The sequence below is a fragment of the Ruditapes philippinarum genome, unplaced genomic scaffold (genome assembly GCF_026571515.1).
Source record: "Ruditapes philippinarum isolate M1 unplaced genomic scaffold, ASM2657151v2 ctg1039_1_1_1_1, whole genome shotgun sequence".
Taxonomy (NCBI): domain Eukaryota; kingdom Metazoa; phylum Mollusca; class Bivalvia; order Venerida; family Veneridae; genus Ruditapes; species Ruditapes philippinarum.
The window spans coordinates 387,907-411,818 of record NW_026863170.1 but is presented as its reverse complement, the minus strand read 5'-3'; the positions used below and the strand labels follow the sequence as shown (position 1 = coordinate 411,818).

The window sequence follows — 23,912 nt, the reverse complement described above, 5'->3', positions numbered from 1 at the left end:
ATTAAGTGCATCAAGTTAGGCATCTAATTTAAGTGTTTATTGCATATTTTGTTATTTGTTAACTTTGTTAATTTACATTTTCTAAATTATTCCTGTCAATATGGCTGCCATTTTAAGCAATCCCTGTCTTTCCTGCCAGACTGCCAGGCCAAATGAAATGTTATGATTGGTCAATTGTGACAGTCCTGGCTATTTCAGAGTCTATATAAGTAGCCATGACAGGCTGTGTTCAGTTTGCATTTTGGCTTTAAATCCTGACAGTCGCGAAAACTAGTGACAAGAGCATTTTGTAATATTTTCATGGAAACTTTTATTGTTGAATCTAGCAAATTTAGTGCTCTTCAGAGTTGAATAAAGAAATTGTAGAATAAACCTTTTATCAATAAAAGTTGTTATTTGAACAGTCTTTGACTTAGCTTACAATATCTTTTGAAATGTATCGGTAACATTCAGTTCTTAAAAAGTGTGGGGTAGTCTTTTTATAAGTTAGGTAGTTTTGTTTTTACTTTCACTTTCAATCATTGGTCAATTACAATTTTTATGGTCTTTCTCTTGAAATATTTTACTAATTCAAATCAACTTGACACGGAAAAAATGAGCCTTATGTCACTTTTACTAATATTGTTTTTTCATCATTGCATCCAAATAATTATCTTCATTGCTGCACGGCAATATTATGTGACTTAATTGATTAATTTCACGATTGTTTCAAGCCATCTTGTTACATGAACAGACGTTGAAATTTATGTCAAGGCAAAAACAAATCTTATACTAATAAAACGTGGTATTAAACATAGTTTATAATGAAAATCGTAACGGAAACTCCTCTATATTTTTGTATCATCTAAGTTTTAAGTTAATAAACACTTACCTTTAGACGCCATCGAAACATCTTTTGGAACTAAAAGAATAACGAGAAGAATGAATAAAGATAATATACTTAGTATATCATAATGAATAGAACATGTGGATCCTGAATAAGTTTAGACTTCTCAAAAGTATAAGAAAGAGGTAAATCAAAAACTTAATTTATAGCTTAAATACGATTAAAATTGGTTAAAATGTTCATTAAGATTTGGAGAAATAGTGAGTCCTCGGAAGCATTAACCATAACAAAATTACATGAAAACTCGTTTTGACTGCGTCCGTATTTCACTTCTTAGGACAGAGTATCGGCTGTGGCATAATTTTTAATATCACTATCAAATTCATAATCAACAGTTGTTTTTCACACACGTCTTTTTGTGCTTTTGCAAATGAGCTTCCAATATTATAACTTATTTCAATTGTTTCCCCTTGTTGCATAACATCTTTAAACACAAATGTTAGTTCCATAATTTCTTATTCTGTGTAATTAGGGTCACATAAATGATAAAAAGATACGTTCGTTAGTGAATCCACTGACTATTTCGCAGCGGCTCCGCATTAGTTTCAAATTACAACCACAGTAAAGACAAAGCTAAATTTACTATTCAATCTAGATATAATATAATATAAATATAATGGCATGCACAGCATATTAAGTATTTAATATCTATAACTTTCTAATATAATGGTTCTTCTTACCACATGTTGGAGCATCTCCTGACCAGTTCCCATTGGCTTCACATTCTCTTACAAGTTTGCCCGAGTCTAGTTTGAAATCTTTAAAGCAGAAATAAACGGCTTCTTCTCCCTCCGTGGTTTTCCGGAACACTAACGTGCCATTAACCGGCTGTTCCGGCGTTCCGCAATCTGAATAAGACAGGATAAGAAATTCAACTATTAAATGTTGGGTTAATCATTCATAAAATATAATATATCAAGCCTTCATCAAGCAATTATAATCTTGTCAAGAATGAATCAGTATAAAAGTCCGTACATGAATAGATAAAAGTTACCTACTGTCAAACAAATATTAACGCCCAGCACTGAATAAAGCTTACCCTGTTTTCTTATATAAACACCAGTCAAATATCATTAAATATGAAGACACCTATCTTTTGATACGTTACACTCTTTTTAAAATTATTTTCCACTGTGTCAGGTTCCACTTTTTCGAATAAATCGCTTTGCTTTTATTTAAATTTTGAAGCTACAAGTATATAATATTAACATTGCAGATTCAGTTTAATTGAGTCTAGTCATGAGTGAAAATGAAAATGTGCAACATCTCTCAAACCACCTAGCACCGGCTAAGCGTTATCTAATCTTCAACACTTATGTGCTAGAAATATTGATCGCAAAGGACCAGAATAATGTTACATAACAACAGTGGAGTACTAGGCAGTTTTAAATTTGAACGTAATTCAATTTTCTTCAGATAAATCATAAGATAGAAACTTGACAGGATGTCGCTTAAAAGAACCGCATTGAAAGAAGGGGGGGCATAATGATGATTGTATTCATATTGACTAATATCGAATGAGGAATTGGTTGAAAGGCCGTCATCCGCCTATCTGAACAGACTCAAATGATGTTGTTTGACTGCCTATATAAATAAACCAGACAAGAACACACATACCAATTACACACATCGGTTCAGCTGAAGACCATTTGCTGTCCGTCTGACAAATTGCAGTAGCTTCACCCATTAGGATATATCCTTCATCACAAGTGAATTGAGCACGTGAGTCTTCAAATGTGTCATTATAACTAACAGACCCGTGCATTGGACTTTCAGGCGTCCTGCAAGCTAAAATTTTATTTTTGATTAGATATTTAAACACGATTTCGACAATTCAAGAACTATCATTTTAGTCACAATGTTATATATAATAAATGTTCAATGCTTGGTTGGTGACACATATATTGATACTGTCGTCATCTACGAACTGTTCATTTTAAAAACCAAAGCACAATACGTCCATTTAATCTTTAATTTGGCGACGTAACAGTCCGGCATTATTTCTTAATTTATTCTAATATTGTCACGTACAAACATTTTGGTGAAAATTGGAAAGATTATAAATTGTAGTAAGAAAACAATGTGCGCACAATCGAAGACAAATACGACGTTTTTATTAAATTTATACACAAAGAAACACAAACGCGGCGAATCAAAGCATTGTAATGACAATTTCTCTGAAATTCCACTTATACTAATTACATCACTCAGATTAGATAGAATTGGAATTAAAAAGCAATCAAAAATTCATATTTCAGAAAAACTATCATCCGTTGATACAAGTTATTTCAAACAGAGTGAAGAAATCTAAACAAAAATAAATACAATATATTTTGTACGATGTACGTTGTTAAGAACTAAACACACAAAACCTTTTCTGCATACAGGTATAGTTCCATTCCACTCGCCATCTTCATCACAAGTCACCATTTCATCTCCATCAGTAAGGTTATAACCATCGTTACAGGTAAACTCTGCCACTGAGCCGTACACTGTTCCATTGAGAAACACTTCTCCATTTGTCGGATTATATAAAGTTCTACAGACTAAAATAAATATGGAACAAATAATAAGTAAATACTTTAATGATACCGAGAGTATGGACAATCTAAAGTAATAAAGTGACTACTACTAGATCACTTATTGTTGGTACCAATATCATACAACATCTTTACTCATCTAGTGGTCAAAAAATGTCCCTAATTGTTGAAAAAGTTGAAGTAAATGAGTGAAAACTTCAATAAATGTTTACTTATAAAAAGGAAATTAATGAATACTATAAGGCTTTTTCACTTATGGGAATGTTATGAAGAAACATTTAAATGAATTTTCACTCTCGGAAAAGTAAATGAGTGAATACTACAATCATTTTTCACTCATGGAAAAAAGAGTGAATATACTTAAAAGAAATATCACTTATGGAAAAGTAAATGAATAAAAACTGCAATGATTCTTTTTATGCTCCCGGGCACATCCGCCCGTCCGTCAATCCATATGAGGTTACCCTAGAACGGCATGTTGGATTTTTCTTAGGTTCTACTTGCACCAACGGCTTCTAAGTTTAAAAACTTACTATTCAGTACAAACTAAATGATCTGGGCAAGTTACACAACTCTGGCTTGAATTAATAAGTTATTGTCCTTTTCAATACTTAGAAATGAATAATGGTTAACCTTAAACGGCAAGTTTGAAATATCTTAAGTTCTATCAATACTAATGGCTTTATAATTTCCACACTTACTTATCAATACAAGGTACATGATATCGCCAAGTTATATAACTGTGTCATCCATATTTACTAGTTATTTCCCTATGAAAATAGGGCATTGTCTGGTTAACCTATTCGGCAAGTTTGATTTATCTCAAATTTCTCCTAATTGCTTTATTTCTTTAATGATATCTGTCATATTTAGTATGTACTTGATAGAAAGATAACTAACATGTTATTCTTCCTTTGGAAAGAGTAAGGGATCAGTTTGGTCAAGGTCACCGGTGCTCAAAATATATTTTTACACTTTTGCCCATACAGCCTTTATTTGATGACAGATGTATTTCATATTTGGTAGGAAGATAACTTGCATGAAGTTGAATATTTTTCAAGCAATGACTTGGCAACTTATGTTTTTTTTGCAATTACAAAATGCTATGACTTTGTCAAGCTATATAACTTGTGTTTACAATTTTTTGGCAATTTTTTTTGTTCATAACTGAGTGAATGGGTTAACATTTTCTGAAATATTGCGACTGACACGAATCTGAGCCGGGGCATTTGTGTTTAACCAATAAGTTCTAGTTTATTTATGGAAAAGTAGATGAGTGAAAACTACAAACAGTGAACACTAATGGTAAAGGAAATGAGTGAATAGTTTGTTGTATTTTCACTAACTTAAATTATATGAGTGAATAGTCTTTTCTCTATTTAGATTTTTCCTGTAGAATTATGTGCTAAATATATAGAGTCACAGTACCTGTGCTCGACTCGCCCAGTGCTCGACCAATACTTCTATTTGTACGGAAACAAATCGGGAACACAACACTAAACGCTTAGACCATTTGAATATTACACTAATTATATCACTTACCTATGTTTGCAGAGTAATTTTAGTAGAAAAAAATATGGAAATAAGCAATCTCAAACACCCCAGTATATGATAATTCCAGAACTCTCATAAACACTTTATTTGTCAATGTATAGTATTTCCTTCTTATCATATTTGCTTTCATATTTACATCTATGGACACTAAAACAAAATTGTTTCAAAATAGTTTTGAAATAGAATTTTTCAACATAAAAAGTCATATCTATTTTTATAAAATAAAAGTTCTGATAGAGAAAAAAAAACACCTGGTCGAGCACTGGATTTGTTGCCTGAAAAATATAGTGGTTTTATCCTGATCTGTGTAATTAAAAAGCTTAAGCTTATTGTGAGTTTGAAAGGGCCAGCCATGTAACCGAAATAAATTTCCCAGCAAACTTTTTGTTCTGAAAGAGTTTTTATGTGATTTTATGAAAAACTAGTTGAGCACTGGTACGGTGACTCCTATATTGACATTACTCACATACTTTTGCAAATAAGGCTTGTGGCCTTTAAAGAGTTGATGTAACTTTGAGCCAGGTATAAATTATTAAACGTTATCAATAAATTTTGAATTTTTTTATTGTTGCAAGGAGAAGAATTCTCTGATCACGTTAGTTTAAATTATACTCATACCCGAACCCACATTTAATACAGTCACATTGTTCTATGAATATTTAACAACCTACAATAAAAACGGTTTTAATCAAACTAAAATTTATTACATACATATCCGTACAAATAGAGATGCATCAATGAATACATGCAGTATTTCATTGTGCATGTAACATGGGATTTTTAACTTAAAAAAATATTTCAATACCTATGTCACAATACGGTTCTTCTCCTGTCCAAACACCATCGCTTCCACAACGTCTTACTCGATCGCCTCCAACCCTTGTCAACCCATCATCACACTCGTATTCAGCAATAAGACCTTCAGATGTAGATCTGACTGCAACGCTTCCGTCTTCGATAGAAAATAGAGGTGGACAATCTGTAACGAAGATGGAATGCAACATAAACAGGGGAATGGCAGCATCGCCTACAAAACCTCTAGGAAATTCATAAAAGGAATTAATATAATGATAACAACGTTTATAAGGGTGGCGTTTATATCAACAAACATGTTAGCAGAAAAAATAAATTGACATTAAATATAGTTACAGAGAATGTTTCATTCAAAATAAAAAAGAATAGTGGTTTTGTTAAATTTTTCTACAAGAATGCCTCACAGATTATAGTATTCATGGTCCATAACCATTAGACGAATCATCATATGAGAATAGCAGGTTAGGGGTCCATCGAAAACACAAAATAAATACATGCACTTACAAATGTATGAATAGTTGTTATATTTCAGTTTATTCTCACTTATATTGGATAAAATCTGCTAGACCATAAAAGTGCAATGCTTGTTATAAATTGGTGTGAAGACCCACTTCTTCGCCGAATTCGGAGAGTGGCGAGGCATTGACTCTTACTTGGACAAAAGAATATATAAGCCTTCATTTATAATAGGAAGCTATGTCACTGATGTAAGTCTTTAAAATATACCGGCATTTTTTATTGTCAAAGAAGAATTACTGTACAAAAGGACAGAATCATTTACATATTTGTCGTTTAAAATGGGTTAAGCATAGATAATGATAAAAAGCAAGGAAATATAAATGAATGATGGTTGGAGATTTCGTAGCATTAATTTGGAGTGAAAATGCAAACAGGATGACGGACATCCTATAGACTAAGACACCCTTTTGTAAAGTGTTGTACAAGAGGTCAACTGAAATACCTTTTTCGCAAAATTCGCCGTTTAAGTGGTATCCATTTTCACAAGGTACACATATGTTGTCGCATAGATTGTTCATATCTACCAAGCAGCCGCCATTGACTGTTGAATTACAATCATGTGAACTGTCACATGGGCTTCCAAACGTGCCATCTGCAATAACAAAATAAATCTCAGTTTGCGAATATGATATTATATGCAGAAGAGGTAGTAATGGAAAAGAATTAGGCATCAGTATTTTTGATACACGTGGTTCATGTTCTCGTCGTCTTACTATATACATCCAAGTCAATTTTCTTCAAGATGCGACAGTGAGAATGCAGAAACAATAAAATGCCGACGAGTGTGTCTGTGTCTTTTGTGCTCTTTGCCAATGCTATGAGACGCCTGACAAATTTTTATCATAAGCAGATGTCTGTCTAAGACCGCATTGGTGATGTCCTTACGCCAGGGACAACACTATAAGAAGGTTCTAACGTCAATAAGCGACAATGAAAACCATACTCTTGCGTTTATTACTCTTGGGTGTTGCACTTTTTCATTATCCCTAGTGCATAGACTCAAATAAGTCGGGTATTTTAGTTGTGATTAATACTGCCAAGGAAATACTCTTATTCCAGATTTCTAGGAACCATTGTCACATGTTTCTTAGAAACGTTTTAAAAAGCATTTCTGTATACATTTAGTATAACATGTATGTTTATGAAATACCTGGAGGAATTCCATCTGCGGGGTTTGTAGCAGTACCATATAGATCAATACCCCACTCGACTAGGTGCAAGTCTGTAAGTAAACACCACAACAATGCAATGTAGGGCACATTATGATCATAAACCAATAGTATCTTCCATTTTTTGAAAAGGCAAACATGCATTTATGACATTGAAATCATAGAAAATCTTAACTCGCCAAGAGAATATTGAATATAAAAGAATTTTTCATAAAAATATCAAAGTAGTATTTTTGAATCCTTACAAAGTACGTAATCACTATTATCAGCCATGCTAATAACAAAATGGCTACAGTAGCAAAAGACGGTTTAGGTTATTGGCAATTGAGTTACTGTTTGATTTTCATACCGGACACCACAAATAAAAAGCTTTTGTGAAATAAAAAACAAAAGCATTTCTCCTTGGGCATAATGGACCTTTAAATATAATAAATATTTGAAACGATTCGAAAATAACCGTGACACAAAACAGTTTAAAAGAAGAAATTATGTTGTTATTCGTGACAAAAAAATGGATGCGGATATAATATTTATATAAAAAAGGGATTTCCATTCAGATGTCTTAATCGGTATGCAGCTTCATTTGCATCTTTGGATCAGATGAGCAGCTTCTTAGTGATTTTATTTCTTTTCGGTCTTAACGTTAAGATATCAAAACTAAAAAACTGAACAGAATAAATATCCTCATGATTTTTCTGTCAACTGCTTCAGTGTTTTTATCCTATAAACTGGATCTATGAGCAACCGATCGCAATATTAGACATTGTACATTACATGCGTTTATTCAGCGCAAAATTATAGCTCAGAAATTAAGATTATTTTCCTTTAAAGTTATGGTCAACTTGATATCGTAATCATTTCTGAGAAACATCTTTAAACCAAAACAATTAACATAACAGATTGATTTTTTACAACACTGATTTTCTGTTGATAAAGTGCATGTCTGATTAATTAAGCTTTAGCAGTCACCATCAATCAGCTTTATCAGAAACCCTATCAATATATATTGAAATAAAATGAAGAGAATAGAATAATTTTCTTCTTACTAGATTAAAAATATTAAACTGACAAACTTTTTTGGATTTTAAGCTCTCTCTCTCTCTCTCTCTCTCTCTCTCTCTCTCTCTCTCTCTCTCTCTCTCTCTCTCTCTTTCTCTCTCTTACATTTAGATAAAAATATTGGTGACTTTTTCTTAAAGATATGATCCTTGGCATATTACTGCGCGCGGCTTAAACCCGAGAGATTCTTGACAGGTCTTGGTTTTATTTGAAATTTAAAGAAAGAAGCGCATATTGAAATTGGCAGAGCCTCGCCCTTTTTTTGTTAACCTTGCCTGATAAATTTTGTATTTTCAGACACTATGGTATTCAATTTTTTCATACATCTTTAATGAGATAAAGGACTAAACTTCCTTTGAAATATTTATGATAGGCCTACAAAATTAAGATAAGAATGAAAATATTTACCTATGCCCTCATTGACAGGATAAATTATTAGGGTCCATTCCCCATTCGGATCTTCACCCCAGTTATGAACAGACATGAACATTGTTGATGTATACTCCGTTACGTTATCATACTCACGTCTGGAAAGAAGCAAACTTTCAGTTTCCATTGGAGACATTAGGTAAATTTCCACATCACCTCGATAAGAGGTGTTGTAGTTTATAAACACCTCAAGATGTTCAAGATATTTAATGTAACAATTTGAGATTATGGATTTCTCATTGAATTCCTTTGCGTTTGTCTCATACCTGGAAATATAAACAAAAAAAACGAGATTTTAAGAGACATTCAAGACTGTATGCCACTGTAATGTTTGTTTCATATTCTATCTTGATATGAGGCTATTATATAATACTGAATACTGTGCAAAGCCAAATTGAAGGATGCGCTAGCCGTGACTGTTATAGGTGTGAAAAAATAAAGCATATCTCAAAATCTGAAAATAAAACACGTGGCGGACTTTCTTGATAATATCATGTCATGTTACATATATGCTACGTTTTGTTGTATACACTAATCATGTAATATTGTTTGCCAGGCTGCATACAAACAAACCTGACAGAGGCTAGCATCCGAAAGTCATATTTGTGTGTACTCTATAACAGAATAAATTTGCAAAACAATCCTTTCTTGAAATGCTTAACTTAATGTTTAGAACTTCAGATTCATATTCCAAAGCTGGAATCGGGCTTCGGATGTGGTACTAGTAGCATCTACAATGCATCCGTAGAAGTTTAAGCAACATTTATTTGTTAACTCGCTGAGAGATCGGAAGTGTGAGGGTACAGGATGGTGATCAGCAGATAAAGAACTAACATATTTACCTATCAATGAAGATATCGCCGGTGCTACAGGATATTCTAGGTGGTGAAGATGACCAATTTGGTGCGTTTTCAACCATTGCTTTCGCATCAATTAAGCCAAACCCAAAGTAAAGGCTAACTGAAAATATTGAAGTAAAAACTGACAAGACGCAAAAACGGCGAGGTTCAAAAAACGGTTTCCAGGACAAAAGAAAGAGATGAAACATTAGCAATATATCAGGGACTTGAGAAGAGCTGACAGACGTGTATACCGGAGCAATCTTTGGAAGCTGAGTTAAGTATTGTTAAACCATAAAGATATCAATAATTAAATCGTGTTTCAAATATGTTATGTGCTCAAAAATAAACCTTATTTCATCTAAAATCCAAATTTCTCATTATTTACTAGTTATAAATATGTACAAATTAAGACTATTCACAATTATCATTAAAATTTTGACAAGTTCTGTATCTGTATTTTTCTACTTAACATATTTCCTTTTTCATTCAATCGCATTAAATAAAACAAAAAAAAAGAAACGTTTGAATGAAACAAACCTCACTTCGATATGATAATGCATAATTAATACTCGCATTTTTTGTCTTTGAACGTATCATTTATCAGTAGGATAGTATGTCAATTTTACTATGTTAATAACGGATTTAATTTTTTATAACTTCCCAATTTTAATCACTTCTGTTTCAGATTACTCCGTTTACGGTTAATTACAATATTTTATTTGATTGTTTCATTTAATGCCTTTTCACAATAGAATTTCAATTATATAGGGGGGTAGTTTCCTAACCATCATTTCTGAATTACACCAGTACTAGACTACCTTCGTCCGTGCTAAACTACCAAAGCATCTCCCGGGGATAAGTTATCTGAATTTTAATATAACATAAATTATACTTAATCACCTTTCTTCCCGGCTCCATTTGTATAATAGAAATAATCTTTTTCTTGTTGGTCTAGTGCTGAATTATTCGACAGTTCTACAAGCATATGTTGCACATCCCTCCAGGTCAGATCAGGGCTTGACGAAAAATATATTTAAATTTCCATAAGAATTTCTCTCACATCTACATTTGCGTTTGTTAGTTTATACGAACTAATTTTAGTTCGATTGTGTTGGCAGCTTTTAGCTTATTGAAACGTTCTCGAATCTGTTCATCAAACCAATCTTAACAATGAGTGTAAAGTTTCGTTCTGACGGAAATAACCTACACGGGCAGTAATCCTTAGATTACTATACCCTTGCATAACCCACTCGGCCATGAAACCAAAATATTCTAATGTTGGAAAAAATGAAACAAAGCCAAAGCTGTTGCATGCTAACTGATGATTAAAAATATTTTCAAATATTCAAACTGATAAAGAATTTTAAGAAGTCCTTTACAGTAAGAATATTCAATCAACGTAAAAATATTCATGTTTCATTCATCAAGGCAAAGGCGACGTTAACAAAACACACACCTACACAATCCAGCCAAAACAACAGGACACCCAGAGGGCACCGAAACAAAGCCAGAAGATGACAAAACGAAGGAATGGAACACGTTATATGTGAAATGATAAATAGGAACTATAAGGGCCGAATCAGTTATTAAAGATACAATGTCTGTGAGGCATCTTATACCCGTCACCAAGGGAAGTAATTATTATATTTGTTAAAAATCTTCATACCATCGAAATATGTGATGACAGTATCATACTAACCAAATTCGTTTAATCTTTTATTCAGTTCAAAATGAAACTAGTGGTTTAAACACTTTTTAAATGTTCATAAAATTATTATATATGTAAGGTGCGTTAAACAAACTCCTTGCTAAATATTTGTACCAAGCTTGTAGGAACTTCATTGCCCGTTGAAAAGATCCCATTGTCAAAATACTTAAAACTTTCCCTGTATCTTTACTTCAGTAGGACATTCAAAATGTGGCGCATTTACTCCGTAAGCAGTTACTCAAAATGTAACGCGGTAACCCAAAATGTACCGCAGTTACTCAAAGAAATGTAATGTTATTACTCGGAAGCAACAACTTTGTATACATGCCTAAAAAGTATTAGATACATGTATATACATTGTAATGTACATCATATTGGTTTGTTTGACTTAACATAATGTGATAAATGCAGTACATACTTAGCTTCAAGAGTCAAAGCAATTATACCAGACACCTGTGGCGTTGCTGCAGATGTTCCATCAAAATCATCCACACAGGTTGCGTTGGGGCCAGTTGTTGTCTGAAAGAAGAAAATTATCTGTTTTATAAGGGACATTCTTTTTTAATTTGTTTATACTAAATGATTAGACATTTCTTTTGTGTGATTTTGATAAAATTTTGTTATTGACTGCAAACAATGTTAATTGAATGATTATTTTCACACCGTATTTCGACCCTCGATAATTAAGTTTATACACAACAAACGTGCTTTCATAATTTTAAAACTAACTGGTTACTTTGATGTAAAAACTTTAGGTTAGGTCGCTTGAATTTTGTGTCATTATGTCATTCTTGGTCGTTGCAATGCTTGATACAAAGTGATCTTAACTTATTTCGAATATTTGATAAATGTACACATTTAGATACTCTCCTGCGCATCGGTCGAATGTTTCACTATTGTTCACTTGTGTGAAGTAACGGGAGTGTATTAACTCAGGTGCAAAGGGAGCGTGAAATGTAATCATAATTATACTTACAATGTTGAGTAAACCATCATCACCGCTAAATGCTGCTACAAGTGTGGATGTACAAGGTTCACTGTACCAAGTGCGAGCTCCATTTTCGTTGACTGCAGCGACGGAAATCGTATACATGCTTCCACAATACGGGTTGGCATTGCAACTATCGGCTAGTCCACCATTTCCAGATGCAAATGTATAAATTGTACCCTTACCACCGCGTCCCTATAAATTGTTATTGCATATTATAATGTTGAATTACAAAATAAGCATGAAACATGCATAAGATACATGCAGAAAATTCGTTTACTATCCTATATAACACGGCTGTGTAAGTAAAATGTTTAGCACAAGTACGCAAAACACGTTATTTGGCATTTATTTGTTCTCAGTAACAATCATAGATTAAAATTAATAACTAGTTGGCAATCTGTGTAAGCAGAGGTCAAACGTAACACAAACACCCCTTATGATGGTAATTATGCTGAGGAGTAGGAAGTTAGTATTGATGACTATGCGATGATGGAAGAGGGATGTATGAAACGAAAGGATTGATTAACGTATCAAGATTGCAGGGTAGTAACAAGTGGAGATATCGCTAAAACTCTTGGAGCAACCAGCGAACGCTGTATTATAGGGTACAAATTAGTTCCAATGACTTAAAACATAATTTTTTCCACTAACTGTTTTAATCAGAATTGCATTTTAAAAAACACTGGTCGTTTTGTACGCAAATCTCTATCGTTATTTTAAAAAATAGATAAACGTTAATGCTAGAGCGCGAGAAAAATACTACATTCTTCTTAGTCAAACATAATTATAGACGGTCCTCACCAATTTGATTCTGCTCTAAAGCTATGTCATTTTTTTCACCAACTATTGAAGGAAATGAAATCAATTGCCGTTATCACTGCAGAGCTGCACATACATAAACGATTTGCTTATTTAACAAACATCTTAATTTTAGTAATATACCTCTTTTATTGTTAGCTCAAATGCGTCCTGTAAAATTGGATCAAGAGTTTCCATGCGAATGCCATCGTCTATAAGACCCCAACTGTTACTATAGATGTCAATATATTCATAATTGTGTGTCAGTGACATAGCTTCTATAGACAGTGTCGAGCTGATTTCATTAAGCGATCGAAAGCCTAGAATAGACAGTAATAACCTTGAAACCTTTATGAAAGTAGCTACTAAAGCCATGACGTCAAAGCCCTGAAATATTTGACTTCAATCCATTTTTCCCTCGAAAAAAGAAACGGTACACGAAATTTAGTGTTTAAATTTTATTACAATGTATTTTATCAACATACTAGGAATTACAATGCATTTAGTCAACATAGGAATTTATTGGCAAAATAATGCTTAATCTCATGATCTTATAGCAAATATTGTTACCTGATATTTTTTTAAAGTGCAATAAAATAAAAACTAAACGGTAAAAGTATCTAATATTTTACAAAATCAACCAATATACTTTTGAAAAAAAAACTGGCACCTATTTAAGTACATTTTAGGGATTTTTTAATAGGCTCTGTAAAACGAAATTTGTCAAACAAGTGTTAAAAATGAGTGGAGTATGGTACATTTTTTATATATATTCATAAATTGTTAGTAGAAACAATCATTTTGCTTAGGTGGATTGTTGATTGAATGTTATATTTTCTTTCTTAACAAGAATAAATGTAAGAATGTTTTAATTACTATGATCTTGTAGATAATTTAGAGGTTCCTTTTCCCTAAAACATGTCCTTCTGTCACCCAAGATTAAATTCAGAGAAGCGGCCATAACCCGATTTCAGTACGGTAAAGTTTGTTTAAATTTTACACACAGGAGTTATCTGACCTATGTAGTCAATTTTTCAGTTCCTTATAGTTCCAGTTTTGATGGTCATACCTTTAATAAAACTAAAACAATTCGGAGGTAATACAAGTTCATAAAAAAGGCTTTGACAAATTGTATGCATTGGCCGCCTGTAATGAAATATTGCTTGCAAATATCATTACAGTCTAGTCATATAACCCGTCAAAGCTCTACAATACTATAAATATGTAAATTATTGATTATAATACCTATCAGTGTGCATTTGTATGCTGTCCCAATTATACAATTTGTATTTTGTACAGCGCCCACGAGACCCGCACATTTGGTGCCGTGACTGAAGTAAAAATGTTGCATCATGGAGCAATTGAGAAACATATATAGTTGTCCAGCGTCAACAAATTCCTTTTAAAAAAACTCTTTAAATACCTGAAGTGTAACAAAATTTGTGAAAAATGTCAAATGAACGACTTTGGTAGCATTTTGCCAACAATACATTTATTTCAAAACTTAACTGATAACAATGGAAATTAACAATAATTTTTTTAAGTACAATATACATATTGAAAGTGTTTTATTATTTTGCTCACAGAATGTGTTATAGGACAAATATTTTTAAACCAGACAGTTTTGATATTAGATCACAACTATACACAAATTATCAAAACATCATCTCCATACCCTTCGCCTTCGATCTTGTGTGATGCATCATCGACTTCATTTAAGAAATCATAACTTAAGGAAAAGTTCTGAAATTTAGAAAAAAAAAGGATTTCAGTTGTCCATTAACTCGGCGAGTATTGTTCATTTGGAATAAATATGTCGATGCTGAGTTTCAAATTGCGCAAACTCTTTTGTCATGTGCATTATATCTTTTAATAGATACATAGTTAAATTCAAGATACATTACTGAAATGTAAAAATAAAATCATTTTAGTTTCCAATTTTCTTATCATTGTCCTATGCAACTATTATCTGCTCATGTGTGGAAGATGAAGCTGAGCTTGTATTTATCGTTTGTTTAATTCTTACAGCTGATTTGTTTTCTTTGGTTTAAACATATTTTATTTAGAACATTTTGCACAAACAAAATGACATATAATAGAGGATTACACAATACAATGCTGGAAAAGGATCAGATCCGAAAGCATAAAATGCTTATAAAGTCCTTTTCCTTACATAGGATTAATTACTATAAATAAGACGGGATTTGTTTTCTTTATTTCGTAACAAAACTTTAAATACTTACGTAGTTATTAATCAAATCTGGGTGATTACCATCAACCCCGTTATCATTTATGGCAACGACAATTCCTTTTCCGGTATAACCCATTTCCCAAGCTTTGTAAACGTTCATATTCGGTCTATGTGTTGGTTGCTATCATAAAAAATGCAAGTAAATTCTGTCAAAGTAAAATTTATTTGACTATAAAGATTTAATAATAAAGATCAAATTTACAGGAAAAAACGCACATTACATGATCATGGCAGTACAAATGAAGAAAGTAACATTCCTTTGAAAAAAGCATGTTAGAAACATTATTACATGTATGTAGAAAAGAACGATGAGTCTGAGAGTATTAAAGGGGTATTCCGAAAAGTATAAACTTATACGCATTGCCAATACAATAAAATTGAAGGATGCGAACGTTTGTTTGTTTGTTTGTTTGTTTTGGGTTTTACGTCACATCGACACAGTATAGGTCATATCGCGACGTTCCAGCTTTACTGGTGGAGGAAGACCTCAGGTGCCCTTCCGTGCATTATTTCAGGCACGAACGGGCACCTGACGTTCCGTAAGCTAGCTGGATAGCTTCCTCACACGAAAGAATCTAAAGTCCCTGTCGGGATTCGAACCCACAGAGGTGAGGGGCAAGTGGTTTGAAGTCAACGACCAGGATGCGAATGTAACATTATAAATGAGCATCAGCAAAGATCACAAATAAGATAGCTGGTTTACAAAAAGGCAATCTAGCTTACCATATTCCATTGGTTTGGCCATTCCTTGTTATTAATTGTCAGTTGGTTTTTAGAACGTCTCCGGTACTTCTCTTGTTCTATGTATTTTACCTGCATCAAAATCATAATAAATGCATTGTGATAACAATTATTGTTATTGAGTATTTTAACACTACTTAGTGTTTCTTTCCCCGTATTTCATATAAGTTTGGTTATACATATCGGTTCCTTTGGGATAATTGAGTGATATCACATAAGGCTGTGATAGCGGACGTGATAGATGCCGTGTTTTCCTTTTTTTCTCTTATGAACAAACTATAAAGTAAAACCAGTCTGTGATTTGTTGTTCTGTTGGTAATTGTTTTGTTTTTTCTTTATTGCTAACGTAGGATCCTCCTTTCCAAAAGTTACAAGTAGTCCTATGAGAAGTAAGTCCGCCTTTTCTGCAAATCGTTACAATGTGAATATATGGATGCAGCTGGTGGTCTCGGGTATCATCTTATATTCATTCCTTCATTTTATTGTAGATTACTTCATGTACTTATGCTATAAAAAAAATCTTGGGATTCTTGAAGTTGGTAACAAGCAATAATTAACACAGTGAAACAAATGATAAAGAAATATTGGAATAACTTATACAAGAAAGATGGCATACATTACTGTCCATTCTTTTGGCTTTACTCAGACTTATTTGAAGATCTGGAACATCCATTGGGACAAGAGAGTTGATATAAGACCGTGGAATTCTGAAAATGTACCACTCTCCAAATGCCTATAAAATTAAAATAAAACGTTTCCTGTAGAAAATGAACATTTTTTTCTTCATAATCATCGAATTATAGATTAGATGTGTTGTTTTACTACACAAAATATCACACATGCATCAGATTTGAAGTTTGAGGACCAGGGCTGCTAAGGAGCATAGCTCTTTTTTATTGTATATAAATAATTCAAGTAAGTCTCAAAGATGTCTGATCCCTTTTTCAGAACTTAAAGAGGTCCAAGGTTAAACCGCTTGACTTTCGTGAATGGGTTGTACTGTTTCAATATAAAGTTATAAGTGCATTTGAATACTTGTTTCCTTCTGAAAGGTTAATATGAATTAATGTAGGCTCATTTATAAAAATCTAACTATGGGGAGATTGGACTCATTCGAGACATTTATATAATTGCAGATTACAAATATCACAAATTGTTAATTAAATTTAGCATGCCTTTTTGTGAAATTCTAAACCTAGTCCCTTTCCAAAATCTTCCACTTCGTCCTGAGTTCCTTCATACTTAATTATAACTGTTCTACTTCTTGGTTTGTCTACTTTATCCAAGCTGTCATGTATTTCTGTAAATGATTGAAGTAAGTTCTTATACTGATATATTTGATTTGATGATCTTTGTTTTGACTTATTATAGTGTAGATCTATAGGTATAAGAAGTACATATATATATATTTATTTAATGTTAAAGGTTCTAACACTCATTTGTATTGGTGATTTTTCTATTGATGGTCTTTAACAAAATATGTTAGCCGTTTTGTATTACTGGTGTGCATATTGATAAATTCTCACCGCAAAAAATGCACAGAAGAGTTTATGCATTTTCTCTTAAAGGGGCATTATGCCTGAGAATCGAATAAATTGTAAATTCTTTAGATACGATAAACGTTCACTCAGGCATAAGGTTTAAGATCAATTTAGTTTCTTAGCTGAAGTTATTAGCGATAAAGATGAAATGATTTGTCATGAATGTAACAAAATGTAAACAAAAAGTATTTTGACTTCCATACAAAATATCATACTAACAGCCAAACAGCAATAGAAAAAGATTGTTCTGGTAATTTGTCAATGAGTAACTTTTGGAAAATCATAGAAATACACAAAAAATAGAAATCTTTTAAGAAATAAAATTTATATTTTACAATGAGCATTTTGCCTGAAAAGCACATTTTTTTTACTTTCTAAAGAACGGCAAACAGGAATTTTATAAGGTAACATCTAGTAAAAAGTCAAGATTGTGTAACTTGTCAAATTGGTATGAAAACAAATGCATAAGAAATATGATCCATGAGTAAACCATATAGCCATTATTTGAATAATCATCAGACCGATACACAGTTATTTATAAAATAATTAATGTTTTAAATTTGAATATCTAAAGCTATAAAATTACCTATTGCAAAAACAGCCATAGGGAGTAGAATGTACAATACAACACAGCTCGTCAGCGCCATATTCATTAAAGTTATCACACGGAAATCTGCAATAACAAGAAATATGATTCATCAAACGCTATCTTTATTTTATCATTGAAATGAAACGGAATACATTACGTATTTAGTATTTACATTAACTGATCAAGGTATGCGTTTGTAAGAAAGCATGGCTCTTTTTGTACGCCAGCATATATACAGTGTTAAACAAGAGTAGCAAACGTGTTGAACCATTAATTCTAACAAAGTCGACAAATGGTTCATGACTATCGTATGGTGTACGTCGTCGGTCATCACTTCTGTGTGTCTCTTAACAGCACGATAATAAATGAATTATTATAAAAGTCTTCCTTTTTAGAACTCACATGATGACATTCTTCATTTTTCGTCATTGACAATTTACTCATTCATCCGTGTCTTTCACATTTTCTGTGTAAGCACCTTACATGGAACTCTCTTCCGTGTTTTACAAAATTGCAATGACTATTGTACGTTATTTTATATTTACGTAATCTTGTCCTCTTTTTTCAGAATACGGGTAAACTAAATTATCTTGGGTATTATGTCTGTTTGATATTTAAGCTGAAATATCTAAAATATTAACATACAAGGTGTAATTAAACGAAACTTGAAAACAAAATTTCGTCCCCTTAGTGCAATAACGGTAAGGTCCTTTAAAATTTAACAGGAGTTAACCAGTTATTGCATTAAGTTGACGAATGGATTTTCTGAAACACATACTAAGTTGTCTGCACCAAAAGGGAAAATCAAATAATATGATGCACAGCCAAAGCATGAATGAATATCTTTCATAAGAAAAATCCATCACCGCAGCAGTTCTTATACTCCAATTTAGGATATATATGCAGCTATTTGTAACTAGATTCAATGATGTAAACAAGTTAATTATTTATACGCCTGCAGTAGAATTTATGTTAAGGTCAGTAATTGAAGTTACACAACTTGTGAAATATGTATACAGTATAAAAAAGTAAGGATCGAAGGGCCATATCTAATGCAGGAAAAGGGGAATTCTAACTTCCTTTGATCTTGCATAGTTAAGTGCTATGAAAATATTATGTACACGAGGTCAAAAAAAATGCACGGTGTGTATATTATGAACAAAACTTCGTAGAACACAAAATATCCCTCTTCTTACATTATGTTAGTGACCTTTGACCTACTGATCTTAAAACAATATAGGGATTATTTGCGAATGATGATCAACTTCCGTACCAACGTTGATCATAGGACAACACATACTGAAGCTATGTTTTCTCTGAAAATCGGAACATAATGACAAAATATATAAATGTAACGTATTTGTACTGTACTTCGAACTGCAATATTAATATTAAAGTCTATTTAAACGCTATATTTGATATTCAATTAGTCATCATTTTTGTCAGGTTCACAATTAGCGAATGGAAGATATATGTCTCAGCTAATGTATAAACATTATGCAAATAAATGAATATAATCTTAATAATTTAAAAAGTCAACCAAAAAAATTTAGTTTTTATAATATACATATAGTTCGTACGTCTACAAACTGCAATTCAGTTCGATGTAAACGCTTCATTTAATATTTTTACTTCCATTTCCTCTCGCTCACAGTCGTCCGAATAAATCATTTTGAAATTCGTATTGTTCTCTGTAAGAGAAAGGAACATGTCTGAACTTGTATACAGTGTAGAAATTATGCAAATAATTTGATATTAAATAATTTGATTTTAAATCATCATTATCATTTTTTTAAATAGTAGCATAAATTCTAATTTAAAAGCTTTCGTATTTTTCAATGCGAGCGAAAGGAAGATCTCAGAACTCGTGTATAGAAATTATGCAAATAAATGGCGATTAGTCAATATTGTGATTATTTTTGATAAAAGGTGTAATTAGTTTCTAATATTATTCGTCTGCAAACTGCAATTTTATTGTAAAATACTATTAAAATGCTATAATATATATTTTATAAAGTCACTTTCGCTCACATTCGTCAAAAAAATTACTTTCGTATTTAAGACAAACCCCGATGCGTGTGCAAAAACCACTTGGTGTAAATAACGCATTTTCATTGCTTAAGCGAGAACTTTAGTCACGTGTCTAAATAAAAGCATTTCTTTTTCATTTTAAATTATTTCATCACGTACTTGTTTTAATTAATTATTATAAAATAATTATATAGTAATACTGATATTTGTTCATGTTTAAAATAAATCAAATGACAATTCTCGCGAGACTCATTCACGCGAGATTAGGCCAAAACAAAATGATCTTGTGGTTCCAGTTACCTGACCGATCCTGTATTTCCGCACCTAACCGAGAACATTTTATTGCAAAAATGGAGTATCCTATAGCGTATATATCTGACATACAGTTAAATTTTAATAAAATTGAATTTAATGAAAAAATAAACTATTTTTCCGACTTACCTACCCTATTATTTTCACAGGATCATTTTGTTTTGGCCTTATGACGTCAAACACACTCATATTTTTTTTTTATCTTATGTATACCATATCACATGCGACCTTAAGGCCGGCGTGTAATGAAATACTTTTCTTATTTTTTTAATTTTATGGCTTTTATTAAATATTAACGTTGTAAATTAATTAAAGTCATAAAATATGTCTTTAGAACAAATTCGTTATTGCCGTTTCTAGATGGCGGCATATACACAATTACACAATTAACAATAGATGACCATATATTTTCTGATAAAGAAAATAACTAATTCTAATAAAAGAAATCAGCCGTGTATCATTTATATATATATATATATATATATATATATATATATATATATATATATATATATATATATATATATATATATATATATATATATATATATATATATATATATATATATATATATATATATATATATATATATTAACTCCCACAATTATCTTATGACAATCGAAGTTACAAACATGACGCTGCTAGTGTTTTTATTAATTTAACTACTGAATGAAATATTAGCATTAACATTACATTATTATACTGCATGGTTAAGCAAATACGTATATTTAAAAAAAAAGTAAGATTTATACGCATTTAAAAATCGTATTAAAATTATTTAGAGATAGCATCATCTTTGTCAAGCTTGTGATATCAAAAGATGGTTTGACAGGTTTTTCAATTTAATTATATAGGGATGTAGTGTGCGCTGTTTAATTATTACTTTGTACTTGTATATCATTCAATTTGCTAAATTCTTGCATAAACATGTTTTTTCAAGTACAGCAATAGAGTTAAAACTTCTGCGCATTAGAAAATACAAGTATAACTTGTAATTAGTTTTGGAAGCGTTAACAAAATTGAGAAGTTTTGTGTAAAACTTTTAATTTTTATGACTCAGATGAATGAATATTTTGAATTGGTTTTCTTTGATCGACCGTAAGATTACGGTAATAACATTTCTCAATTTTGTGAAAACATTTCATAAGATTAGTTTTATACCCTTAAATTTTATACCCTTTCAATCAACAATAAACATGTCATGAAAAAAGAAGAAAACGAGATATAATTACTAATATCATTTGCTAAAGTAAAAGTCACCAGCATATTTTTGAAAACATTTGAAATAATGTACATGTATGCCACAATTAAAATGTATTTGGTTATATATCCAAATTGTATAGAACTTTCGCCTTTACTTTGCACGGTGCCTATACCACTTGACATTTTTGTATCTGCCGTGGGCAAGAAGACGGTCAATATTTTATTTTCCTCCATAACTTTTTTAATATTTCATTATTTTAACCGAATACAGTATTGAACTCTCAGTGAGTAACTCATACGTAGACTGATTTAAGGAAGTGAACTTAGTATATTTTACCGAAAGTGAAACCGCTTGTTAAAACAATAAGATATTTACTCGGGTTTTTTGTTGTTTTTTTTTTCTTACCAGGAAGCAATCTTTGTATGCCTTCCTCAATAAAATGAGCATGCTCTCAACTTAATCCCATAAAAGAAATGAAATATTTTAAAAGTTATGGCAGAAGATGAAACATGAACCATTGGTTTGCTGCCCAGAGCAGATTACGTCACGCGGTATAGACATCGTGACTTAACAGTAACATGTATTTCCCTTAAAGTTGATTAAAACATTGTAACATTTTCTGTAAGAGATTGTTCACAGATGATCAATTCAACTCTTTTGCACATATATCAATATCATGTTAGTCTAGGAATTGTAAGCTTGGCTAAACATTATATTGTAGATAAAAACAACATTGCACTGTCACAGCTTTTAAGATCTTTGTCAAAAGTTCTGATTCTAGAAGTCCTATAGTACATTTTGTATATGATCGAGATTAAGTTTCTAAATGTCAAATGTGTTAATATATTTTTTCATTATTTAATATATCTTAGAATAGAAACATTGACAGAAAATTAACGATAATCATAATATGCTGCTGATGCTGCTTTTGTTGCTGTTGATGTTGTATAAAACCGTATAAATGTAAATGTGTCAATCTAAATCATTGTAATTGAAAGGGAAACCTTTGCCCGGTTGGGAACAGAAAAGTATTAATTGTTAGGTTATAAAATGCAGTTTGAAAATAACAGTCTGTAGGATCGAAATAAAGTCAGGTACATTTTAGAACTGCGCGAATTTCTATAACATACATGATTTACATGGTGATTTTCTATTATTTAACGTTGAATTCCCATACATCTCGTACATGTTCTTTATTTCTAATTCATTTTCTAATAATTACGTTGGATTGATTAATGATACGTAAATATTGATCTATGCGTTTTATTACGAATGACTAACACTGTTGATGATATTATCGTGCCCCACTGCAAATAGCTTCTATAATTTTGCATACTATTATGCAGCCAAATAAAGCGTGAACAAACTTTTGCTTGCAAATATTCCATAAATATTAACTCTCAGAATTAATTCATGCCCATATTTCACTAACAAGTGATTGTGCACCACTCAAAAGTTAAACATTTTTATCCAAAAGGATGGATATATAAATCAAAACAATGTGTCAACATAATCGAACGGCTTTGATACATAATTGGATGATAAAGGATGAAAGAAAAAACATTTTTAGGAACGATTCACTTTTATACATTTTGAACAGTTTGACACGTGAAGTCTGATATTTCCAATAAATAACAACACTTTTCCATCAATTTATGCATACTTTCTCATAACTTGACTGAAATTATTCTTCGTTTATGTAACAGAAAATTTCTTTAACACTCGGCCCATGCACTGCGCACTGCAAAATACTAACACATTGCAATACGCAAATGGGTGTATAGTTTTCTTGCATTTTTGTAACCATAAAGTTCTTTAACTTTGGCATTAATCTATATAATTAAAGCTTGTTAGTAGTTACCTGTTTCAAAATGCTTACCTTTTAAAAAATATTTATTCCACATCTGCACATAATGTCTATTGATGTTAAGATT

General features: G+C 31.7%; 1 protein-coding gene across 1 annotated transcript; it reads right to left on the bottom strand.

The window, feature by feature from the left end:
* Window positions 1-749: 749 nt before the first annotated feature.
* On the bottom strand, window positions 750-23,897 carry LOC132721319 (neuroendocrine convertase 2-like). Its single transcript, XM_060705603.1, has 21 exons — window positions 23,858-23,897; window positions 18,428-18,514; window positions 17,476-17,600; window positions 16,917-17,033; window positions 16,283-16,372; window positions 15,552-15,680; window positions 14,984-15,051; window positions 14,554-14,639; window positions 13,453-13,628; window positions 12,496-12,702; window positions 11,938-12,038; window positions 10,712-10,827; window positions 9,812-9,929; window positions 8,949-9,235; window positions 7,463-7,534; window positions 6,755-6,904; window positions 5,786-5,959; window positions 3,259-3,432; window positions 2,504-2,674; window positions 1,567-1,734; window positions 750-901 (listed from the first exon to the last, which is right to left on the bottom strand). The coding sequence occupies exons 1-21, from the start codon at window positions 23,880-23,882 to the stop codon at window positions 852-854; spliced, it is 2,691 nt and encodes an 896-aa protein (XP_060561586.1). The 5' UTR covers window positions 23,883-23,897; the 3' UTR covers window positions 750-851.
* Window positions 23,898-23,912: the final 15 nt, after the last annotated feature.

Excerpts from the sequence above, each read along its gene's own strand:
- LOC132721319 (XM_060705603.1), bottom strand. The coding sequence starts at position 23,882 with ATGTGGAATAAATATTTTTTAAAAG. Across the intron at positions 9,930-10,711 it reads AAATGGAGCCGGGAAGAAAG|TTAGCCTTTACTTTGGGTTT; the intron begins GTGATTAAGTAT and ends CAATATTTTCAG. Across the intron at positions 5,960-6,754 it reads CGGCGAATTTTGCGAAAAAG|ATTGTCCACCTCTATTTTCT; the intron begins GTATTTCAGTTG and ends TCTTCGTTACAG.